Raw genomic sequence first — 23,541 nt, forward strand, 5'->3', positions numbered from 1 at the left:
CTTAAGCATCTGTCAAAATAGTACTATTCGAAGGCCAGGATACAAAGATGCATCTCTCTTGGTTATTTTCTTTTTCCAAATGATTTTTTTCCTAAGAATCAGATGGCAAGCCCTTAATTTTAAATCATGAGAGTCTTTGCTTTTCTTTCTATGCCCAAGTCTCTATATTTGCATCATTTTAATTTATATACATTGTTTCAAAGCCTTCTAACCTATCAGCCTATCAGCACCTGCACACTCTTCAAGTCACTACCTAGGTCAAGGAGATTTTTTTTCCAAATGTGTTGAGAGCCATTAAAATTAAGAGACCCCATCAAAAGGAAGGAGAGCCATGGAAGTGCATACTAAAACATGCAAGAAAAGAACATATCTCCTTACATGCTCTCACAGAACTTCGTAAGAGTACTGGGCTTTTCCTGGTTGCGCCGTTGTCGAAACCAACGCTGAATACTACGTACATCCCAGTCCAGTTGCTTGGAGAGGCCTTCCAGTCTCTTCTCATCTGGATGCTACAGAACAGAAAGTTATTATAAACAAAATTAATCTACAGTTACATCTTCACAACAGATATAATACCACCATTTGAAACTTAGAAAGATCCCAAGTCTAAGCTTAAAAGGAACTAACCTATTATATGCAGCTTCTGGGACTAAGAGATATGATAGCAATGAGACAATGATATGAGCAACTAGCAATGAGTTTGTATGAAGATATTTTTTCTTTTTTGGCAAGTTAACCATATATTTAAATACATTACTATAAAAATAAGTACAGGTTCAGAAGGTTGTAATTGTAACTTTTCATACAACTTTGTCAAGCATTCTCTGCTTAAGTGATATGCACTCCTTCAGTAAAAGGGCCTGCAAAACCTAACAGCAGCTTTGCCTCTTCTATCTATGCACATGCCATTACTGTAAGTGTTAATAGGGCAGAGGTAATTTGAATGTAAGGGATACAACTCATTTCCCTAAAGAATAATATTAAAAACAGGTTATTAAAAAAATGTGATGGCTTTAAAAAGGAAGTCACCATGGTAACAGAGAGAAACATTAAGTAAAATTAACTATATGTAGTTATACTCAAGAGCAGCAAACATGGCTTCATGATTACACTGGAGTGGATGTATTCTGCATATTACAGCTACTGTAAACCAATTTGACATGGTAAATGAATGCAAGAGCTGCTATAGTTTAGATGGTTTTAAAGTTCCCTTAATATTCCACAAATGAATAAATATGAAATAAAATTCCCTCCAGACTCAAACTTAGTATCTGGGCCCTACAGGGATGGGGACAAAGGAGGAGGAAAAAAAAAAAAAGAGAGAGGAATAAAAATTAAAATCATTATCTATCTTGATAAATATTTCAATTTTAATTTCTTCTTAGAGAGATTCAACCTTGAACTTATTTTAATCTATTCTACAAGTTGTGGGGTTTTTTGTTTGTTTTTTTTACAGTGGAATTTTTGTACAGTGGAGTTAAAGAAAAAAAAAGCAGCAACTCAAAATCTTGTCAAACCTTGCACCAACACAGCATTTACTACAGCAAGTGGGAGTTTGCCTGGGTGTGACTGCAGTATCTTTTCCAAATTGCCACCAGCAAAATTGGCCAACTTTTTCCTTTTGTCTGACTTGTGAAACAGGCCTACCTGCTGGTTGCTGGGCTGGAATCCAAGAACCAGCCCTAGCCATTTTGCAAGAATGGCATGAAGCCAGTTCATCACTCAAGGTTTCAATGAGCCTCAAAAGGAAAACATAGAACTATTCAGAAATAGCTCAGCCAGAATCTTGCTACCTTCATTCCCAATCTAAGAGATTCTCTCACTCTGCTAGCTGTAGGCACAACCCAACATGACTTGGAAGGAATTTGCCCGAATCTGAACACAGAAAAACTTGCTATTTTCTACACCAACTTCAAATCTATTATTCTGATGCACCTTCCCATTCCCTTTCCACCTGCACCTAGGAGAGAGATGTACTGCACCTTTCAAAGAGGGAGGTTCATCTGGTCACCATTCTTTAAGTACCATGACAAAAGGCATCAAATGCAATCGCAATCCTGGGAGCAAAGCTTTCTAGAAAGATAGGATATAAGCTATCCCAGGCGAAAGACTGATAACTCTCCAGGCATGTTTCATCTTTCCCAGCCTGTATCTTTAATCTTGACAAAACAGTCTGCATTAAATCCCAATGTTGTACTCTATGGCTAAGTAGACATTTAAAAAGCCCAAGCCTGAATTAATTCAATCTTTGCAGGTTAGCCTAACCTGTGTAGATTGAATTGACAAGCAAGTGAACAGACAGACACTCACTTTTGATTCTGGAAATGCAGCTACATGCCTGCAGTGGCTCAGGTTAGAAGCTGGGGCACTCGAGAGAGGCCTTCCTTTCCTTCTGCAGTGGTTGGAAGGCTAGAGGGAAGCTGAGCTGAGGGTGGGGTGTGGTCAGGCCCTAGCATGCTGAGTATGATTGGGGAGGGGTTTAAACCCCTACCCTGGCTGCAGGGACCCCAGCCAGGGTGTGCCTGGATGGGGAAGGGGAAGCAGCCCTTGCCAGGCTTTTGGAGGGTGGGAGAAGGGGGGGCATGGCCAGATCCCAGTCCCTGGCTGACACCAATATGTTGAGCAGCAAGAGCAGGGGCATGCCCAGAATCTGGCCCCAGGCCTGAGATGAAGGTGGTGGTGGGGGGGGGGAAAAAAATCACAAAAAAGTGGGGCTGCAGGGACCACGTTGGGGCCCAGGGCTGTGTCTCTCCAGCCCTGAGCTCTAAGGCAGCACCACACAGAGGCTCCCCCCAGCCTCGCAGTGGAGGAAGGGGAGAGCCCTGCCCACCACAGCAGCTCTGTAACAGCCCAACCTGGCCTGGGCCCAGAAGCCAGAAGCAATCCAGGTGCACAGGTCTCATGGCCTGAGACTGAGCCTCAGCTTGCTGGGAAGGTCCCTGCCCCCATGGCATGGCCCACATGGCCCTGTCATCTGCTTGCCTCGCCCAGGGCTGGATCTGAGGCTGTGGGCCAGGCCAGCCCAGGACAACTTCACAGCTCCTGCAGCCCCAGTCAGAGCTGCAGCTGGATGGGAAGAGCCCTACTCCCATGGCCTGGCCCAGCCCTGCCATCTGTCCACCTTGCTGGGGCTGGGGCTGACCTGAGCCAGCCCATAACCACTGCTGAGGGTGGGCATAGAGGGGCCAGGCCAGGCCATGGGGTCAGGGCCCCAGAGGGTCTGGCCAGGATTCAGGCAAGAGCCGGACTAGGGGACCTCTGGAGGTCCCCACCAGCCCTGCTTCCCTGTGATGCCCCTGCTCTCGCTGCTCAAGCAGCAAGTGGAGGAGAAAGCCAGGCAGGAGGGAGAGAAGATTAAACCCCCCATGCTTCCCCTCAGGCTACTGGCATCTGGCCACACCCCCTGCTTCTGCAGCTGGAGCAGTGGAAGGCACTCTGGCACAGGGTTTCCCACCCCCACCCTCCTCTCAGCCAGTCAGAGCAGTAATAGTGCTCCAGCTAGGGAGGAGAGGAGTGGGGCCAACCCTGCTCCACTGGAGCAAACAGCCCAGGCCAACCCAGCCCAGGGCTGCAAAGCATCCTGGGATACTGGGGGACCAAGTTAGCTTAAACCAGGATGGGGTCTGGGACAGAAGAACCCTAAACTGGTTTGACCTCAATCAGTTAATTCTGGTACTACATTCAACCAGGTTTAATTTAATCCAGTTCTGGCCATTTTGAAAGTAGTTTATGTGCACTGAATTTCTGTTCAGTTACAGGTTTAAACTGGTTTCTGATCACATAACCTGGTTATTTGTTATGTGGCAAACTAAAATGCATTGGGATTTAATGCATTTAATTTGTAATATGCTGCTGTATGTGTACAGTGTGATGAAATTAAAGTGCAATATGCCACCACAGGTGTAAAGTATAATGCAATTAAAGTGCTAAAAAGGGCAATTTTGTCGCATGTACCAGTGCTTTGAGAGTGCTATGGCTATAATCTGCAGGCTAGCTTATCGGCTGCACTGTATTCAGCTCCAGACTAGCACATCCCTCTGTTCTCTGACATAGGCTTAGACAGAGCTAGGAGTTGCTGCTGGGGCAACCAGCAGAGATTTAAGATCAAAAATTCACAAATGGATCCTCTCCCAATCTACTCCCATGACTGCCTCTGAGGGCAAGGAAACAGAGGGACAAAGGAAGAAAATGATTTGGGGGAGGCTTTTTTTCTGAATACAACATAATTCTGAAAATTCCAATTTAATTATTAAATATTATTTTTCTATTTCAAAGGATAGCCCTCACAATGTTAAACAGGTGAATTTTTTTCTAACTAACAGCTTAATTTGAGAGAGGTTTGAACTTCAAAATCTAAAGTGGAATTTTGTATTACTGATAATTTTTCCCATTTTCCCCAAAACTCTCCCACCCCCTACTCCCCAAGAAATTAAAAGGACAAAAAAGTTAACCTAACTGACACTTATAGAGCATTTTGCATTATGCCTTTTCCAGCACTTGACAGATCAGCAGTTGTATCACACATATGACAAACCCCTACTGGTATAACTTACTGGAATCTGGAAAAGCAAGACAGACAGAACTTCACCAGTGCAAGTTACACTAACACACACATTTTTCTAACTGAAACTGCCCACTTAAATCCCAGATTAGTTATTTGTTCAAATGCAAACAGACTACCTGTTCTCCTACCACACAGTGGCAAGGTTATGTAATAGGGGCTACTACAAGCAGCTACCCTGGAATAACAGCACGTGTGGTCCACTCTAGACAGCAGTTTAATTTACATCAATATGAAAAAAGTGATATAAAATTACTATAAGGAGATGCAGCCTTCAAAGGGCTGATACTCCAGCTGCAGGGAGGCAGCAGTTAATAGGCTGCCTGGCTGGAAAGCTGGGAGCCAAATGTAGCTGATGAATAATAAATGAGGATGGGGCCACAAAGAGGGTTATAAGAGCTCCAGAAGGAGAGTATGTGGGAGAAGGCTGGAGTGCTAAGGGAGAAGCACAGAGCCTGGGTTGCTGCTCTCAGGGTCTGAAGAGAGATTACAAGTTTGGGTTTTGTTTGTGGTTTTCACATTTGCTTGTTTTGTTTACTGTGAGGCCGAGGCTGCCCCACAAAATAAACTAGCTGGAAACCTGGAACACAGATATGACTAGCCATGATAAGGAAGCGGGGCAATTACAACTTAGAGTTACACTGGTGTAAATGTGTCAGCAATCCAGGTCCAATCCTGCATATGGAAAGGGCTCTGGTGATGGCCAAGTGTGATTATTGAAACATTCATATTTGCATTTTCTGATTTCAATTATGAAAAATTAACATTGCATTAACAGCTTTTTGCTTAAAATTTCTTCATACAAACCAGTTTAGTACCATATCACATTTCCTAATTTTTTTTTTAGTAAATACAGTACCTTTGTAATTGCAGTGAAGACTTTTTCCAGAATAGCATTAGGTTGAGCTTTTTGTGGTCCATTGGCCTGTACTTTAAGAGCTAAGGCACATGGTTTTGCTATGAACCTGCAAAATAAATAAATAAATAAATGCACGGGAGAATAAGAAAACAAATCAAGTGAGATCCTTGAGTTATTTATCAATGACATGTTGTAAATGGGCAAAAAGTTATAAAAATGTCATGATGCTTTGCCCTGAAGATTTTATGGGGTCAATCAGATAATTGGTAACACATCAACAGCTGAAATACTCTATACGCTAGTGAAGACATCAACACTGTACAATGAAGGAAACAATACAACATAAGGGGCCTTTTTAGAAAGGTTTGGAAGGAAGAGGGAAACTGTGGACCATATGAAATAGAAAGCTGTTCAAAACATGAAAATGTACAAGGCTGAGTTCTGTAATGAGATGACTATGTGCAACAGAAAAGCAAGACAATGCTCTTCTCTAAATATTGCCTTTTTAATAAACCAGATTCTAGATCAGCTATCAAAAGAGAACTGTATCTGTGTAACAAAACTTCAAAGAAAGCCTTTAAAGTCTAGAAGTTTCAGAGTTGCTTCGTCAACCTAAATCAGTAAATAGCTAAGTAATGTAAGAATAAGAGATCCGAGCTAATTGAAATGGTTTGGGGTAATTTCCTTGAGATTTTTGAAAGAAAAAGTATTCCCTAAAAAATTCTCTACTGGTGCACAGGATCAAGCAAGCAAGCACAGTTCAACCACATCAGTCAATAATTGTTTCATTTAAAACTACTTTATTTTATGTAGAACCCAATTTACATAATACATTTACAGATTACTTGTATAGATCTCCATCTAGGGAAGAATGGCTCTGCATATACTTGAAGATAATGTATTCAAATTCAGGGTGGATTTGATTTAAATCAAATCTATTTAAATCATGGATTTAAATCACTCGTCAGGAAGTCTCAATTTAATCATGGTTTTCTACAAAAAGTGCATTCTTGTTGTTTGATATAACCTTTGTTCAAGGCTATGGAAATAGGTTTCAGGATAGCCAGAACACGTTCTATATTTCTCTTTAGTCTAATGTTGAGAACTTTGGCCATGACAATTCCATCTATTCTGTCACAATTTTGTTCACAAATTGTCATCAGATTAGGTCAGTTCTCAATATATTGCTCAAAACAGTCTACTACTGAATTTCACTGCATGTCTTGTAGGAGTTAGTTTGGTTCCTCTTGCTTTCTTCAGGTAAGCTGCTGCGAAGTGGTTGTTTCGGAAATATTTTGCAATTTCAACAAAATTCTGCTCAAAATGTTTCTCTTTTTTCTACTTCCCCTCCCTCCTTGCATTTATTTCTAGACTCCTCCTCCTTGCCCAGATCTCTTCCTCCCCCAGCAATGCTTTATTCATTTAACTTTTTGAAACTTTGCAATTTTAGAGAGGTAAGTGCTTGACTCTGTGTACATGTAACTTGCAGAGAGACCATAGGGCTAATGGATGAGAGAGAACAGACCTGATAACCCATCTCCGTATATTGCTGCTAACAAAGATGTTATCTCTGAAGACACAAATCCAGTTTAAGAACTGAAACTAAGCTTCACAGAGATGCTTAATGGATCTTCTAGACTGAGCACCAAGTCCCATTGTGTTGAGTGGTTTTCTTTAATCTTTACTAATCTATAGAGGAACATCTGGGAACCCCATAAGATTAGGCCCCTAACATAGTACAAGACCTGTTGTGACTTATTTATAAAACCTTTCTAAAAAAGTTGTGTGAATATATTGCCTCAAATAGTATATAATTAGAAGTTATAATCCCTATTCCATGATGGTATCTTTGAGTTTTAACATATCTCAAATTAAAATTACCTTTATATAGGGTTTTTTTTTAAAGCATCTTAAAAATAAAAATTACAATTGAATTAAAACAATTCTGATTTTATTTTTTTAAAAATTGTTGATTTCTATCCACCTTGTTCATATTAATGGAATTCTGTTACTGTAGTTCATCCTTGTACAGTGATTATATTTTAGCTTGTGCATGTGGAAATCATATTAGACATGCCCATAGAGGAACCACAAATGCTTTAAGTCATCATATGGGATAAATTTCAAGTCAATGGGTCATATGTTTGGAAACACTGACATTACAGATATTTTTAGGATAAGTTTTGCATTGAGCTTCATATTACTGAATATTTTCCTCTTTGAGTTTAAAGATTGGATTTCGCCCTAGGGTAGCATACACAATCTATTTTAGGTATGACAAAAAACCTACACAAGTTAATATTTTCAGCAAAAACCTATTTGGCTGAATTTTAGGACACTGCTTAAATAGAAGAGTTTTAAATCACTAACATTATATTATAAAACCTTATTTAGGGTTGTCAGCTTTTACTTAAGATTATAAACCTTTTTAAGGCTGGGACAATCTTTTTGTTCTATATACTTCCAGTGCCTAATGTAAAGAGACCCCGGACCATGACTAAGGCTCCTAGGCAATACAAATAATAAAAGGTAAGAGCTTCCTATTAAAAGCTCTGAGTTCCTCAAGCTTCCCACTGATTTATATCTGAATGTACTGAGTCTTGGTTTCCTTAGGAAAACTTTTCATAATTTCAAAAAACTAAAAAACGTCCATTAGATAAGCAACTACCTCATGTTTAAATCTCTCGATTAGAACTGCAGGCTCAAGAGGAAATGTGAAATACTGTCATAATTTAAGTACCGCACCAAGTCTGTTTTGTGCAAAAAATCATTGCTTCCTCGAAATAGCATAGTTGATGAAAAATAAATCTTAAGCAATATTATTGTGGTAACAATGGTGTTTGCTAAAGAAAACTGATTGGGTTCAGACTGTAGTTTAACCTAACCGGTTCACAAGCTTCCAGCACATCCATTCTTTAAAAAAAGAAAACAACACAAAACATGAAATTTAAAAAAACAAAAGGAATCTGCATCTAAATTATGTGATTTATATTTACACTTTCACTGTGTTTAATGAACAGTTCTTTCAGAAAAAAATTCATAATGTATGCTGCAACATCTGCATCTGAAAGCAAATACAAAAGCCCAAGATAATTTTTGGTAACTATTTGCAGACTGAAAAGAAAACCGATGATACCAGTGCTCGCGGAAACAGGGACTTCCCCAGTGCCTGCTGGTCCCCCCTGACTAGTTTGTAACAGGCCACTACATCCCTCCCCTCAGACTTCTGTTTTGGAGGATGATCAGGTTCAGGTCCCGTAGCCTCTCCTCATAGGGCCTGCCCTGTTGCCCCCTGATCATGCGAGTGGCCCTCCTCTGGACCCTCTCCATGCTGTCGACATCCCTCTTGAAGTGCGGCGCCCAGAACTGGACACAGTACTCCAGCTGTGGCCTGACTAGTGCCGCATAGATGGGGAGGATCACCTCCTTGGACCTGCTTGAGATGCATCTGTGGATGCATAAAGTACGGTTGGCCTTCCTGACTGCATCCCCACACTGCCGGCCCATGTTCATCTTGGAGTCAATGATGACTCCAAGATCCTTTTCTGCCTCTGTACTGAAGAGAACGGAATTCCACAACCTGTAGGTATGGTGCTCGTTGTTCCTCCCCAGGTGCATCACTTTGCACTTGTCAGTGTTGAATCCCATCCTATTCTCATCCACCCACCCTTGTAACCTATCTAGGTCCAATTGGAGCCTATTCCTCCCTTCTAGCATGCCCACATCCCCCCACATCTTAGCATCAATCAGCAAATTTGAACAGGGTGCTTTTTACCCCCTCGTCCAAGTCACTGATGAAGATGTTGAACAGTGCGGGCCCGAGGACCGAGCCCTGGGGGATCTCCTGCCCACATCCCTCCAGGTCGAAAATGACCCATCCAACACCACTCTCTGGGTGTGGCCCTCCAGCCAGTTGGCCACCCAATTGACTGCATGGGTGTCGACACCACAGTCCCCAAGTTTCTTAATGAGAACAGGGTGAGAGACAGTGTTGAAGGCCTTCCGAAAGTCCAGGAAGACTATGTCCACTACTACCCCTGCATCTAAGGATTTGGTCATCTGATCATGGAAGGCCACCAGGTTGGTCTGACAGGACCTGTCATTAATGAACCCGTGTTGGTTGCCCCTAAGCATGATCTCCCCTGCTAGCCCCTCGTGGACATGCACCAGAATAATTTTCTCAAAAAGCTTGCCCAGGACTGAGGTAAGACTAACTGACCTATAGTTTCCCGGGTCCTCCTCCTTCCCCTTTTTGAAGATGGGAACCACGTCGGCCCTCTTCCAGTCCTCTGGCACCACACCAGAGCACCATGAGTGCTTGTAAAGCCGTGCCAGGGGTCCTGCAATGACCTCAGCTAATTCCCTTAGTACTCTAGGGTGGAGATTGTCCGGAGCAGCTGACTTGAATACATCCAGTCCCTCCGGAAGTTCCCTAACTAGTTTCTCACTAACTCTTGGACTAGGTGTGTTCCTTAAGGCTAGGGACAGAAATTACATGTAAACCAGTATAAGCAATTGGAAACTGGTTCAAATCTGTAACATCCAACGTTCAGTGCACATAAACTGCTTTCAAAATGGCTGAAACCAGTTTAAGATAAACCTGGATGGATGTAGTATCAGATTTAGCTAACTTAGGTTAAATATATTTATTAAACTTCTATCCCAGAACCCCTCCAGATTCATGTTAACACACAGTCTTGCAACCTCCCCACAAACCCCACCTCACAGGGTGGGTAGGCTAGCCTTGGCTCCAGCTGTTCTAGCGCTCCCCAGCATTTGGCCTGGGCCACTGCAAGCATGTGGCTGCTTTTATGGAATCAAAAGTGAATGTCTGTTCACTTGTTTATTGATTCAATCTATGCAGCTTAAACTAACCTGTGAAGATTGAACTGATTCACCCTCAGGCTTTTTTGACTATCTGTACTTAGCCTAAACGGCAAACTTTGGGTGCAACTTACACCATGCAGCAGCTTCAACAATAGAAACAGTGATGGAGTATGTACATGGACAGGCTTCCTGCTTCAAGGAGAGTCAGACAATAGTGCTTAGATGCCAGACCCTTCTCTCTACTGCAGCTTTCATGCTGCTCTGCTGGGGAAGCTTCCCAGGCCATACATCCAATTTTTTCCTAGTATGAGCAGGGTGTGTGTGTGTGCAGGAATGCAAGATGCATAATATGTTTTGCAGGACTTGCAGAACAAAAATCTTCTAGTCTAGACATGCATTTAGATGGTCAGATATTTGATCATTTAGAGCTTTATAGTTTGAGACCAATAGACAGCCAATATGGCATCCAGAATACTGGCTTAATGGGCTTCCATTGAGACTTTCATTCTAACAGAAGTGCAAACTCATTCTGGATTACCCTCAATTTCTCACCGGTTTTAAGTTACAGAATCCCACAGTGCCCATGGTCAAAGCAGTAATACAAAAAGGTGAAAAGGGGTATTGACAAAGCAGAGGGGGGAGTTAAAGAGAGAATTTGCATTCTCTAGCCTGACACAGATGGATTAAAAGCAGTGATGGCTCCCACTGTTATCAGATCAACTAAAAGCAGTTAATAATCTAACAAGATACATGCAGATTTTTATTTCAGAAATTCATTTTTAACATATGTTTTTATGCTATTGTAGACATATGATAATTTTGCCAAGATGCTACACAGCAGAGAAGCTGAGAATCTTGATATCTGAATTCAAGTACTAAAAGGAAAAAAAACCTTTAAAATGGATGAAATTCATTTGATTTCCCTAAGAGAAGGCTGAAAACTAGACAAGGGATGAGCTTAACAAGGAGAGCAAAGGAATGTCAATCAGTATTCAAGCTAATTTTACAAAGTCCTTTGAGCAAAGACAACATTTATAAATAGAGACAAGATAGAGGAGGCCTGTGGGTGGAATCAAAATAAAAAGAAATGAGAGAACTTTTTCACCACCTTGTCAGGTTCACAAAAAGGAACACAGTCTCTGCCTTAATTGCTTATGGCAGCATCCAGAGACATTAAACTCAATAAATAAAAATGAAAATAAAATCATGTCAAAAAGGACTTTAAGGCATTTGTAAAATTAGTTTTCCCCTCAGTAAAACTGACTTTGTTGATTACGACTGTCAGATGTGCCTTTTGACCATTTACTCCTTTTTGAGGAGCAAAAAAATATGATATAGATGTATAGTAAAGCAAAGCAAGAAACTGCACTACAAAGAAAAGATAAAAACCAGTAAAGTCATCAGTTTTTAGAAGTCAAAAGCAGGCAAAAATAGCCCTGGTGAGTAAAGCTTTACAAGGTGCAACTCAAGCATGCTTCCTGCTGACAATCTTCATTTATATCTAAGTAAACCAGTTTGGAAGTACAATCTTAAAATGACAATCTTGATAACAAGTACACCAAGAGATAACACACAAAAGGCAAATATAGCATTAATGTATAATTAAAAGGAAGGAGAGCTCTAATGTTCAGTTCCAGAATACTATGCTCTAGATAATAAAAATGTATTTTTTTTCTTTAAAAAGGGAGCAAATAAAAAAAATAGTGCTGACTGCTGTACTTTCCACGGTCACAAAAGGAATGGGTAATTAGAAAAATAAGTACGGCACCTTATTGTTATGAAAGCTGACAAACACCTATTTTCCTAGTGCATAAGTAATTTCTGTAGAGCCTATTAGTTTTATCCCTATAAATCCTAAAAGCTTTTCTGCAAAGGCAGCAAGGAGTAATAGGGAGTCTAGCCTCCTATGCCACTGATGTTTAAATTGCTCAGGAGGTATAGTAGTTTCATGTTTGGCTGTTAAGAAAGCTTGCAAAAGGAAAAGTGACTATTACACCCTGAAACTTCATGATGTTCTCTTTCCTGGTATAGTTTCTTTTCTCCTGCTTTTGAACACACACTTGTAAAATATCATGATGATTTACTGATTAGTAGTTAGGAAGCAAAGCTTGCACATGAAAAGAAATTTAAAAAAAAGTGAAGAAAATAATGCAAGCTTAACCAAAGCATTTTGTCCACCATTCCCAAGAAGCCATCCAAACATGTTTTTATGAGCAACTTGTAAGCTTAAGAGCTTCTTACTGCATAGTATTTTTATTAAGAAAATAGAATTCAAATGGTATTCATCTTCCTTTTGCCTCCATAGCAGAATTTTGTCTGTTTTTCAAGGTTAAAATGTAAGGCTTTAAATCAGTGAGTTCCTAAATTTGTGCTGTCAGCTGCCTTTTAGAAAAGCTTTATCAGTGATCTGAATGTTACTGGCTATGTGCTTTGTAATAAAGCTTATACTGGATTCCTAAACAAAACATCACAGTTCAAACATTCAAACTTCAGAATTTTGCTTAGTTTACTTGTACAAAATGCCAGTCTTTTGATAAATTGTGTGTTCTGCTACATCACTGCTCAAAGGCCAGATTCTACCTTTTTTTTAAAACTAACAGTCCATTTCATTTTACTCCATGAAATAATCTCATCTGAGCAACACTTCACAGAAACAAGGACTATACAACCTAGTAACAGTGGTAGAAGGTAGTTCAACCACTTGCTTTCCTTTTAATCAAATGGGACAATGCAACTCTGGGCCATATTATCCATTCAGTTAACTTCCATGAAATTGCACTGAATTCAATGCAAGAAGAATTCAGCCAATTATGTGCCACTTGCCTCATCTTCCGTGGATCTCAATGGGACAGAAACAACCCTTTAAAACTAGTGTAGAGCATAGACTCTAAGGCTAGGGACAGAAGTTACACAAACTGGCTTAAATGATCAGAAAATGGTTTAAACCTGTAACAAAACAGAAGTTCAGTACACGTAAGAAGAGGACTAGAGTCTTCTGTGGGTCAGGGAAAGGATTTAAACTCCCACCCCCTAGCAGGCTAGTTCAGGTCTGGGGTCTGGCCATGCCCCTTCCACTAGAGCAGGGAGTGGGGAAAAGTCTTGGAGTGGCTGGCAGGCTGAGAGGCCTTCTCTAGCACCCCATGGCTTCTGGCCTGAGCCATAGCAGGCATGTGGCTGCATTTCCTGAATCAAAAAGTGAACATCTATTCACTTGCTTCCCAATTTAATTTCTGCAGTTTAGACTAACCTGCAGAGACTGAATGCATTCTGCCTCAGACTTTTTGACTGCCTGTGCTTAGCCTAATTACCTTAAAAAAATTAAAGCTTGACTCACTGGCAGTAGGTAACCAAACTATTTTTTATTTCCAGATAGCACTACCTAGAATCAGTACATACTGCCTTTGGCTCACTGTGAGGTGTCCGTATAGGAAGCGCTCAACCTCTGCATTCCAAAAATACTGTGCACTTGATTTAAAAAGCATTGTACAACACCTGCAGGGAACCAGTTTGCACTTCTGCTCATGTTATACATTTTAAATTAGTAAGCAAAGCACCAAGAAAGCTTCACAGACTGCAGGAAATGCAAGGTATACTGAGTAGCACTGAATATGTCACATACTTTAGAACAGTGGAACTCAATTTTTTGGCTCTGCAGACCATGGGGTTGGTCTGTGTGCCAGGACTGGGCCCCTGGGGTCCAGCGCTGCCCTCTCCTGAGCTCCCACACCGGGACTGAGCCCTGAGGCCTGGTGTTCCCCTCCACCTGACCCTTCAACTGGCATCAGGCACTCGATCTAGCATGCAGAGCTCAGGAAAGTTGGCAACAGGGGAGTGGACGTGACCCCGCAAGCTGAAGCACAGCACCACGGGCTGGATCTGTCCTTTCTGTGCTTTAAAAGAAATAGCCTTCTTCATATGGACTGTATGCTCAGAACTGAGTTCTTCTGTAAAACAGGCTCAGAAAGCTGCAGCTAAACAAAGTCCTTTGCTAGACTGTAAACCTGAGGAACATTTCAGTAGAAGAAAAAAGATAAATTAAATCACATGATTCACATCACTTTTACTAATCCGTGCACATTATAAAATATCTTTCCTGCCTTTTAAAAAGTTGAACTAGATTAATTAAGTTTCTGTTTTGGTGGGGGCCAAGGAAGTAGGAGGGAAGGGAAGACAGCAACTGCTTTTCCTCCTTAAACTACTTTTCTTGTTGCTGCTCTAGAAGGAGTTAAGTATCATCTTTCTAACAATTCAGTCCCCAAGCAGATTAGAAAAACAGCCACGGTGCTTGAATAAGGAGAGACAAAAATACCCTTCCTGAAGATACCCAGCAGCTGGACAGTCATAGAGAGAGTGAATCCTTAATACAACAGAACTCTTAGCCACATTTATACCCTGAAAGCAGCTTTTCCACACTTGTATGATTACAATTAATGACACCATGATTAACACCCCCACCCTCCATTCAACACTCCTGGTAAATTGAAGAGATTTCCCTAGGAAGTTATTCTGCAGATTATGAATGGACCAGACATTCTGCTAGTGTAAAAGCTTCCCTGACCCGTCTAATACAAGAAAGAATCTAATCTAATGTGACTGAACAAAGAACTATGGTGTTTTTTAATAATAAAAATATTCATGTCACACTGTAAGCATTCAGTTGTTTCATTGATGCGATTCTCTCCTATTTACTTATAGTGGGTAACTGATCCTTATTAATTACTATAACCCTTTTTAGCTTAGTGCCCCTGATCTCTAACAAAATTACATCATTCAAATCCCAGCATTACTTGGAAACATTGGTAGTGACCTTCATAATCCTCTGAGACCAATGTTCATTAGCACTGGTAAAATCTGCATTTAACAAATCATTTTAGAACATCTCATCAAATAAGAGAGGAAGGGGGAAGGAACCCTCTTGATTCTTCTGTTCTGATTTTCTGGAGTGTATTAAGCCACAAACTCATCTACTGATGGGGTTTAGGATTGTCATATAAGATGAATCTGACTTTTTATGGAACTCCTGTTTTCCCACTGCCAATACAAGAGCCCTATAAAACTTCACTTAAAAAACGTAACATTTAGCAGAGAAATGTTTTATTGTCAAATAAACAGCCATAAAAATTAAGATAATATCTTACAGCTCAACCTCCACTTCAGACCTTATATGAATAAATTTTCCAGAGGGGGATCTACTCTTTAAACAGTAGAATAAATACAGTTCTATGGATTACACTGCTTATTCATTCAAGGTATCTAAGCTGCAGCTCTCTAAATTTGTATATAAAGCAAGTGCTCAGCATTGTTAGTCACCCTGGTGATGCATATAACTCATCTATTACTGTAAAAAGCCAAAATATGCCAGTAGGTGTTCAGCAAAGACACTGTCCATGGAATTTTCTGGAACACAAACATCCTTTTTCTAACATCCTGCAGCTAAAACTGATCATCACTCATGGATCTTCCATTTAAGTCTAAAAACAGTATTTCCCCAAAATTATTAGGTATCCAAGTGCTTCACAGCACGTCTTCTAAATGACAATAATTTAAAGTAAATATATTACCCGATAAGATGACAATATTGTTATATAGACAGATTGACTTAGATTGGTCACCTTACCCTTCTCCAAAATAACTGAACTCAAATAGAAGTTCCAAAAATTTTAGCAGCAAATTCAGCAGTTGTGTCTGTCCAATAATGAACAGTGATACAACACATGCTAGTAAAGCTAGACTAATGAACATCCCATTAATAAGTTATTCACATAAATTGTTTGAAAAATGAAGAAAATATTCAAGAAATTTGAAAACACCATGGTGCTTTTTTTTAAAAAAAGGGCAATATTAGTTGACCAACTATCTATTCTAGCCAGTTTACAGCCAAGGTGGTTTTCCCCTCTACTGTGATACAAAGAAAGTCCACTCTAGATTATTATTTTTCTAGTACCTGAAAGAAACTACTATAGCTATTGCTTATTTTTCCTGGAAACAAGATTCACTGATCTCCCATTCAGTTAATGTTACAATGGGTTTAGACATAGACTACACGTGCAAAAAAACGCTAGACTGAGACTAGACTCACGTGCAGAGCATACTTGATTAATCTGTTGACTTTCACAGATTTCATAGACATTAGGGCTGGAAGGGACCTCGGAAGATCATCAAGTCCAGCCCCCCCCCCGCCCAAAGGGCAGGAAGTCAGCCGGGGTCATAGGATCCCAGCAAGATAAGCATCCAATTTGCTCCTGAAGGTGCTCAATGTAGGTGCTTGAACCATCTCCGATGGCAGGCTGTTCCAGACCTTGGAGGCTCAGACAGTAAAGAAATTCTTCCTTACATCCAGCCTGAAACGGTCTTGTACTAGTTTATAACTGTTCGACCTCATCATCCCTTGGGGCACTCTAGTGAACAAATGTTCCCCCAGATCCTGGTGGTCACCCCTGATAAACTTATAGGTGGCCATCAAATCACCCCTGGACCCCAGTCACTAGACTTAAGTGACTAGTCCTGGCTTACACTAGTGTAAGTCAGAGAAAAATCAGGCCACTATACATTTCTGATATTTTTACTCAATTAATTAACAAATCTACGGCTTGAACCATTCTACCATACTTTCTTGCACACAATACAGGCTGTCCTTGACTTACAATGTTTCAAGTTACAATGTTTCACACTTACAACATTTATAAATTGATACCGTTTCAACTTTATGACGTCCATTTCAACTTTACAATGCTTGATCTGATGCCACGCCAGCAAATAAGTTTGCTGCGTCACTCATCTCCCTGGAGAATATCTGCCAATACTTCCTTGGACACTTGCTTTAAGAAAGCAGACAAGACTCCAGAAAAACCTGCACCCAAGACTCCTGAGAAGACTCCAGCCAAGAGCCTTTCAAAAAAGTCCAGCAAAGTCACCTCAAAGAAGTCCTTCCAAATCAATACGATTGCTATTTACAATACAAATACATTAATGTAGTTATATTACTCATCTAGAAATGATCGAGTACAACATTCTAGGGTATTTTTATGAAAATAGGGTATCGGAACTTGATTCAAGAACCAATCCCCCATTTATAACATTGTTTCTTATGAGGAAATTGATTCCGAGTTACAACATTTCTACTTTAGACACAGTTTTCAGGAACCAATTTTGTCTTAAGTCCAAGGACTGCCTGTACACATTCTTTCCAAAACCAGCTGTTGTATATTGTAGCATGCATTATACACGTCACAGACCACTTAGGTGCCCTGCTCCTTTAAAGAGTAGAAACTGCTAGGGAAAGGGCCCTAGCAGTGTGTGAGGAGCCCCAGCTGCTGGTTACCAGGGCAACCAGAGTGAGCTAGTGACCCACACCTGCCAGCAGTCAGCTGACCGGAAGGGGCAGGGCCTGGCTCACATATAAACCCCAGAGCTGAGGCCAGGACAGCAGTTCCTGCCAGCAGCCAAGGGGAAAGGAGCTCTTCTAGAGCAAGTAAAAGGGGAGAGACCTATCTGCTGGAGCCACTTCTGAGACTGTTAAGGGACTGAGCATTCCCTGGTAGGGCTTGAATGATGCTATAGCCAGGCGGCTTGAATTTATGTTATAGCCCAGGGGCTTGTGTTTTGTTTGCTGTTTGAGACTGGTGGTTTGGGTGAGGCTATTAGGGGAAGGAGAAGACCTCATAGGGAACCCAAGGCAGCATGGGGACCCCAGCATGAGAGAGGGCGCAGCATCTGGGGTGCACCAGTGCCAGAGAGGGCTCAGCACTTTGCAGGGCTGCAGAAAGCCCAAGAGCCAGTGAGGCGCAGAGTGAGACAGGGGCTTCAGAGAGCCAAGGGAGCCACATTATAACAAGGCCCAGACCAAACAACGTCAGTTCCATCTGCAAGGCTTGGGGCGTGGTAAAGGGGTGGTTGGGGCCACGCACAGCCCATAAGGCTAGGGTGCTCTGAAACACCCATTGCAGAACGGGACCCACAAGGGGTCCAGGAGCCCACGGGGTCAGACAGTACAACAAGACAATGTCCAAGATGACGCAAAGGCAGCCTCCCAATTATATATTTTACCATCAAAGATGTGGTGGGCAAGAATTGAGGGTGCCTTTTGGGCCAACTTGGCATAGTAAGGGGGCCTTGGGTAGATCACAGCCCTCCTTCAGGACCCCACTGTGACAGTAAGAAATATAGTATGAACCATTTGTGCCCATTACCAGGAAAAGGGAAAGTAAAATCTGCATGGGACTCACAGGAAGCAGAACAATGAGAAAGCTCAGCTGCTGCTATTCAGTTACTACAAGGACAGATGTTTTCATTCAAAATAAGGTGCCCAACTCACTATCAGCAGCAAATAGTCCTCTGGCTAACAGGTATCAAGTGGGATGCAACGTTTCCTTGGCAAAAAATGCTTAATCTGTCAGCATCTTTCTACTGCCGCCACTATCAACACCCACAAAAAAAAAAAGAATCCATGGTTCCTGTCCATGCCTTTCCCAAAATGTGATATACCCAGTTCAAAGCATAAAGTGCTTGTGAGTGGCCACTATGTGAGTGAAACTAACCAACAACTACATGCCAGAATGAACTCTCAGGAAAGGTATGAAGGATGGAGACATACAGACACCATTAGGAACACGTTTCTCACAGAACAACCACACCCTCTCTAACCTCACACTTCTCATGCTCAAGGGAAATCTACCTAACACCCTTAAAAAGTAAACTTGGGAACAAAAATTCATAAGCTGGCTGGACACCAAGAACTTAACACTGATGACAATAATTATGACAGTAATTCATCCAACTCCTGAATTCTTTCCACTCAAGGAAAGTGCAATTGACTCTCCTCCCTTTTGTTAGGTCTTGAGCCCTCAGTAATCAGCTTTTCCTCTGCCAGTTGTGTCTGCTACCCCCAAGAATCGCTCTCAGCCCCTCCCCTTGACATTTCACTATTCTGTGTGTGGCTTCCTGTGATCAGAAACCTGAGGAATAACATCTTGCATTCAAAAGCTCATCTAACTTTATCCCAACTACATAGTTGGTCCAATAAAACACATCACCCTAAGAAATTCTCATTCTTCCCTTCAGTAAAGATAGGTCTTTCCCAGGTGTCCCCAGGCAGCTACAGTGAATCCTCAGTCTATAGACCGTATAGTTCCCACCACACAGAACACTGGACTGAGGGCTGGCTGGGATGTTCTGATCTAGTTCAGTGTTGTACAACATGCAGCATACCCAACACATGATTGGCTGTTCATTTTCTACCTCAGGAATGATTTTATTGCAGTGGTGCATCTATATGCACATGCTTTGAGGAGTGCTTTGAAATGTTGCAGAACTAAGTAACCCCCTGCAGCAGACTCTGGTGTTGTCCTGCTGTACAGCAGAAGGAACTAGAAGCCCACAAAATACTGTAATGAGGTACTGGAGTTTCAGACACTTTCCCATGGAGAGGAAGAGCTGCAGAAGAAACAGGGCAAAGGATGGCAGGCTACCATGGATACTGAAATCCTGATATGGCAGTGGAGTAGCTCAGCAAATAGTATATTCCATCTTCAACCTACCAGTCTATCCCGGGCACTGCTTTGTTATTCAGGTTCTAAACTGACCTTAACACATGGCCCTAAAACTGTAGATCTTATTTTACACTTTGACTAAATTTTAAATATTTGAAAGTTGTGGTACCCATTTTCTCTGGAGTTATTCACTTCCCTACTGCAAGGATGAACTGCTTTAGCCTGTCCCTCAAATAGAGGCAGCACAGAACAGCACTGAAGGAACCTCAAGAACCAAATGCTAACACTTCCTCCTGCAAGCAGAAAGGATGATGATTGATGATTTCTCTGCTTTTAAAATTCTCTCTAAGCTCCAAACCAGTGGTTCTCCACCTTTTTGGACTTGAAGCACCCCTCCACGACTTCTTTCAATTGAGTGACACCCAATTTCAAAACTAAATAAGTTTATATATCCTGATCCCACACATTTGCTTAGCTGATCTCTTCACACCTTTCCAAGGATCTGGTGGCACCCCAGGGTTGAGCATCCTAGTAGAAAGTCACTGCCCTAAACTATCATTTTCAGGCCCCCTCTACACATGCAGATAAAGGTGCAATGGGATCCAATGGATGATCCACACAACTGCAACTCCCCCTGTACTATCAAGAAGCAAGCTCAAGCTCCCCTGGCTGGGAGCCCAGGTCACCTGATGGGGTTCCCAGTCATAGGGTACACCATGCATTTTCATGACTGGGAGCCCATCAGCTGACCTAGGCTCCCAGCTGTGAGGCGCGTGGAACCCCCCCATGGCTCAGAGCCATGTCACCTGGGAGCTCCCAGGCTCAGGGGTGCATATACCCTGCCCCCCAGCTAAGAGCTCCAATCAACTGACAGGGCTTTGAGCCACAGGGGTCCCTGGCCTCATATTCAATTAATGGCATGATAGGAAGCAATTACAAAATTACACATTTTGTGGAATAACTTTGTAGCTTATTCCTCTTTCTCTGTGGGTGGGTGACTACTTAAGCCATGATTAACCAGTTAATCATACCTTAAGTGCAATGTGTAGATGGGGCCTCAGACATGCTACTTCCCCAAACCTCATTAAAAGTACATTTTCTTTTACTTTGGAACAGATGACTGTACCAAATCTTATGAGAGATAAGCACTTCAAAAAGCAGCATCCGCCATCCTGCCAACACTTCTGCAAGGTCTTCTCTCACCCATGATTCCACGTCAGTTTGTGCAAATTAAGCACAGTGTTGTATTCTCAGGGAAAGAGTCAATGTTTGCTTGGAGAGGTTTCAAAGCAGGAAGGGGAGCTGCTACTCAGCTGTTATGCTTTAACTGCTCCAGGTGCACAAACTGTAACCCTGAATGAAACAAGGTAAGGTTGTAGTGGTTTTGCAATATTTATATCACTACAAGCTGGCACACAGGCCTAACAGCAGCTCCCCTTCCCCCCTTTAGAAACACTCCAAGCAAACCTCAGTCCATGACCTCAATATACCCTGTAGATTTTACATAGCCAAGGTATAGGGAACTTGACCCAAAGCATCTTATTGCTAGTTTTACAAAAGCAGTCTCCTTTTCCCTTGGTTGAAATTATCGGGGGGGGGGGCTGAAATTATGAGAGCTGGGGAAAAATGTCTCTCCTACAAGTTTCCCACTGATTAGAAAACAATTCGGTTTCATAAAACACTTTTTAAAGTGTAGGTTTTATTCCAAAACAAACAAGAAACTTCCAAAATTTTCATGAAGGTTCTAACCACAAATTCTATCCTGAGACACTTTCATCATGAAGTTAAGCCAAACAAATCAATACATTTCTGGAAAAAACTTTGCAGTGTTGATGAGAAAGCATTTTCCAAAGCTCCAATAATACCCCTGCTTACCCATGCTCAGGCATGGGCTTTTGTGAAGCTTTTTTAAAATACAGACAGCACATGTCTCAAATGATATTCATCCTCACTTTTTATTTAGGGGATTTATTTTTGCTAAGAGCTTAGTCTTCATTCTGTCCTCCAGGAAAAAAGGTTCCATTTAGGCTACTGAAATTTTCCCTGAGAAGAAGGAATGCAAGAACATACCCAAAAGCAAAATATAGCATCATGCACTGCAATTAGCATTCACAACCAAAAATTGAAAAATTGGGGCATCAGAGGCTTGTTCCATATGTGATTGCTTGTGCCACCCCATGCATCTAGGACAACATGCAAAGTGATAATTAGTTGTAATTGCAGTACAAAATTATCAAGAACTCAAATGTTATAAGCTGTACAGAAATAAAAATTGCTTATTTAAATGATGACGCAAAATTGGCATGATTTAATTAAATGCAGTGCACCAGGAATAGTACAAGCCACTGCATTGCTAGAAACAGGAGCTGCCCTAATACTTCACCCCAGATTCAATAGGACAGGGTGGCCAACGTGCAGCACATATCTTAAGTGCCATGGACAGCCTGTGTGTGGCATGGAGCACATCAGGGAGAGGACAGACAACAAAGTGGGAGATTTGACAGGAAGCATAAAACAGCAGAAGATCAGGTAAGGAAGGTGATTAGAGTGGTACTTCAAAGGTTTGGGTCTAATTTGTGACATGCCTGCCAAAAAAGCTATCCCTTCTACCTCTCCCCCCTAACAGCTGCAGGACATCCCTTAACACAGGGGTGCGCAAAATATGGTGCGTGGAGGGGCTTTGTCCAGCCTGTGGTGGGTCCCTTGGTCCCGCCTGGCCAAGGCGCCATCCTGGGCATACAGCAGGGCTGGCATGGCTCAGTAGCTGGACTGCCTTTTTAGGCAGCCCAGGCAGCAATGGCTCATTTTTGGACCACCGCTAGCCCCAACCCTATGGTACCAGCAGTATCCCGAACGCAAAGTCCCAACCCAGCACAGCCCACACCTGCTCCAGATTTGCCTGTCTAGGCTCACCAGCAGCAGCGGTGGCAGCAATTGTTGCTTGGCGTGGGGGAAAAGCAGGCTCTCCCCATCGCTGCTGCCAGGCAGTTCTTGGTGCAGCTGCCTGGAGCCCACATCACACTGGCCTCCCCTGTGGCTGCTCTGCACTGTCAACTGCTGCCATGCTGTGCAGCCCAGAGGTGGTGGTGATGGCAGCGGAGCTGCAGAGCAGCCTGGACAGCTTTACCAAGAATTACCTAGCAGCAGCGAGGGGAAGGGGCTTCTTTTCCCCCCATGCCAAGCAAGTTTCTGCCTAGTGCCACCGCTGCTGCTGAGTCTAGACGCACAGGTGACTGGCAGGGAGGGCATGTGGGGGGAGGCACGTGCCCCTCAACAGGGCTGTCTCCACTGCTGCCTCCAGCTTCTGCAGGTGCTTGACAGCCCCATACCTACCACTGACTTCTACGGTTGACCCCCCAGACTCAAGGAGGCACCAGTCACCCATGCCTGGACAAGCAAGTCTGGAGCAAGTGGGGGGTGTTCAGGGTCAGGGCTTTGCACATGACTTCCTGCCAGTACCTTGGGGCTGGAGGCAGGAGTGGCAGCAGCTGGAAAGAGCTGCCCCAGCCCTGCTGCATACCTGGGGGAGACAGGATGTGCCACGGCCGGGTGATGCAGAGCAGCCATGGGACATACTGGGGCTGCATGCCATTGGCACTGGCAGGAAGGCACAACAGGGTGCACTGTGGGGCGGGGGCAGGTGCTGACTGGCTCAGGGGGGTATGTGCAGGAGCTCCCATGCACACCCACCATATCCACAAACTCTCCTCCCCCCACACCCTGCAGACACTGCACCCACCCACACCCCCCATAAACCACCCCCTAACATCCTTTCACCTCTGGGGGCACTGCTACGTGCACCCACC

General features: G+C 42.5%; 1 protein-coding gene across 2 annotated transcripts in view; it reads right to left on the bottom strand.

Annotated features, from left to right (window-relative positions):
• The window catches only part of CERS6 (ceramide synthase 6), a 219,689-nt gene that overhangs the window by 136,142 nt on the left and 60,006 nt on the right, over nucleotides 1–23,541 (bottom strand). For both annotated transcript variants that reach the window (XM_019554084.1, XM_019554085.1), the window contains exons 2-3: nucleotides 5,421–5,526; nucleotides 379–509 (exon numbers count right to left, since the gene is read on the bottom strand). In XM_019554084.1, the coding sequence (XP_019409629.1) occupies nucleotides 379–509; nucleotides 5,421–5,526 (237 nt within the window). The remainder of the gene's footprint in view (nucleotides 1–378; nucleotides 510–5,420; nucleotides 5,527–23,541) is intronic.

This window comes from Crocodylus porosus, unplaced genomic scaffold (genome assembly GCF_001723895.1).
Source record: "Crocodylus porosus isolate Cpor-Errol unplaced genomic scaffold, CroPor_comp1, whole genome shotgun sequence".
Lineage (NCBI taxonomy): Eukaryota > Metazoa > Chordata > Crocodylia > Crocodylidae > Crocodylus > Crocodylus porosus.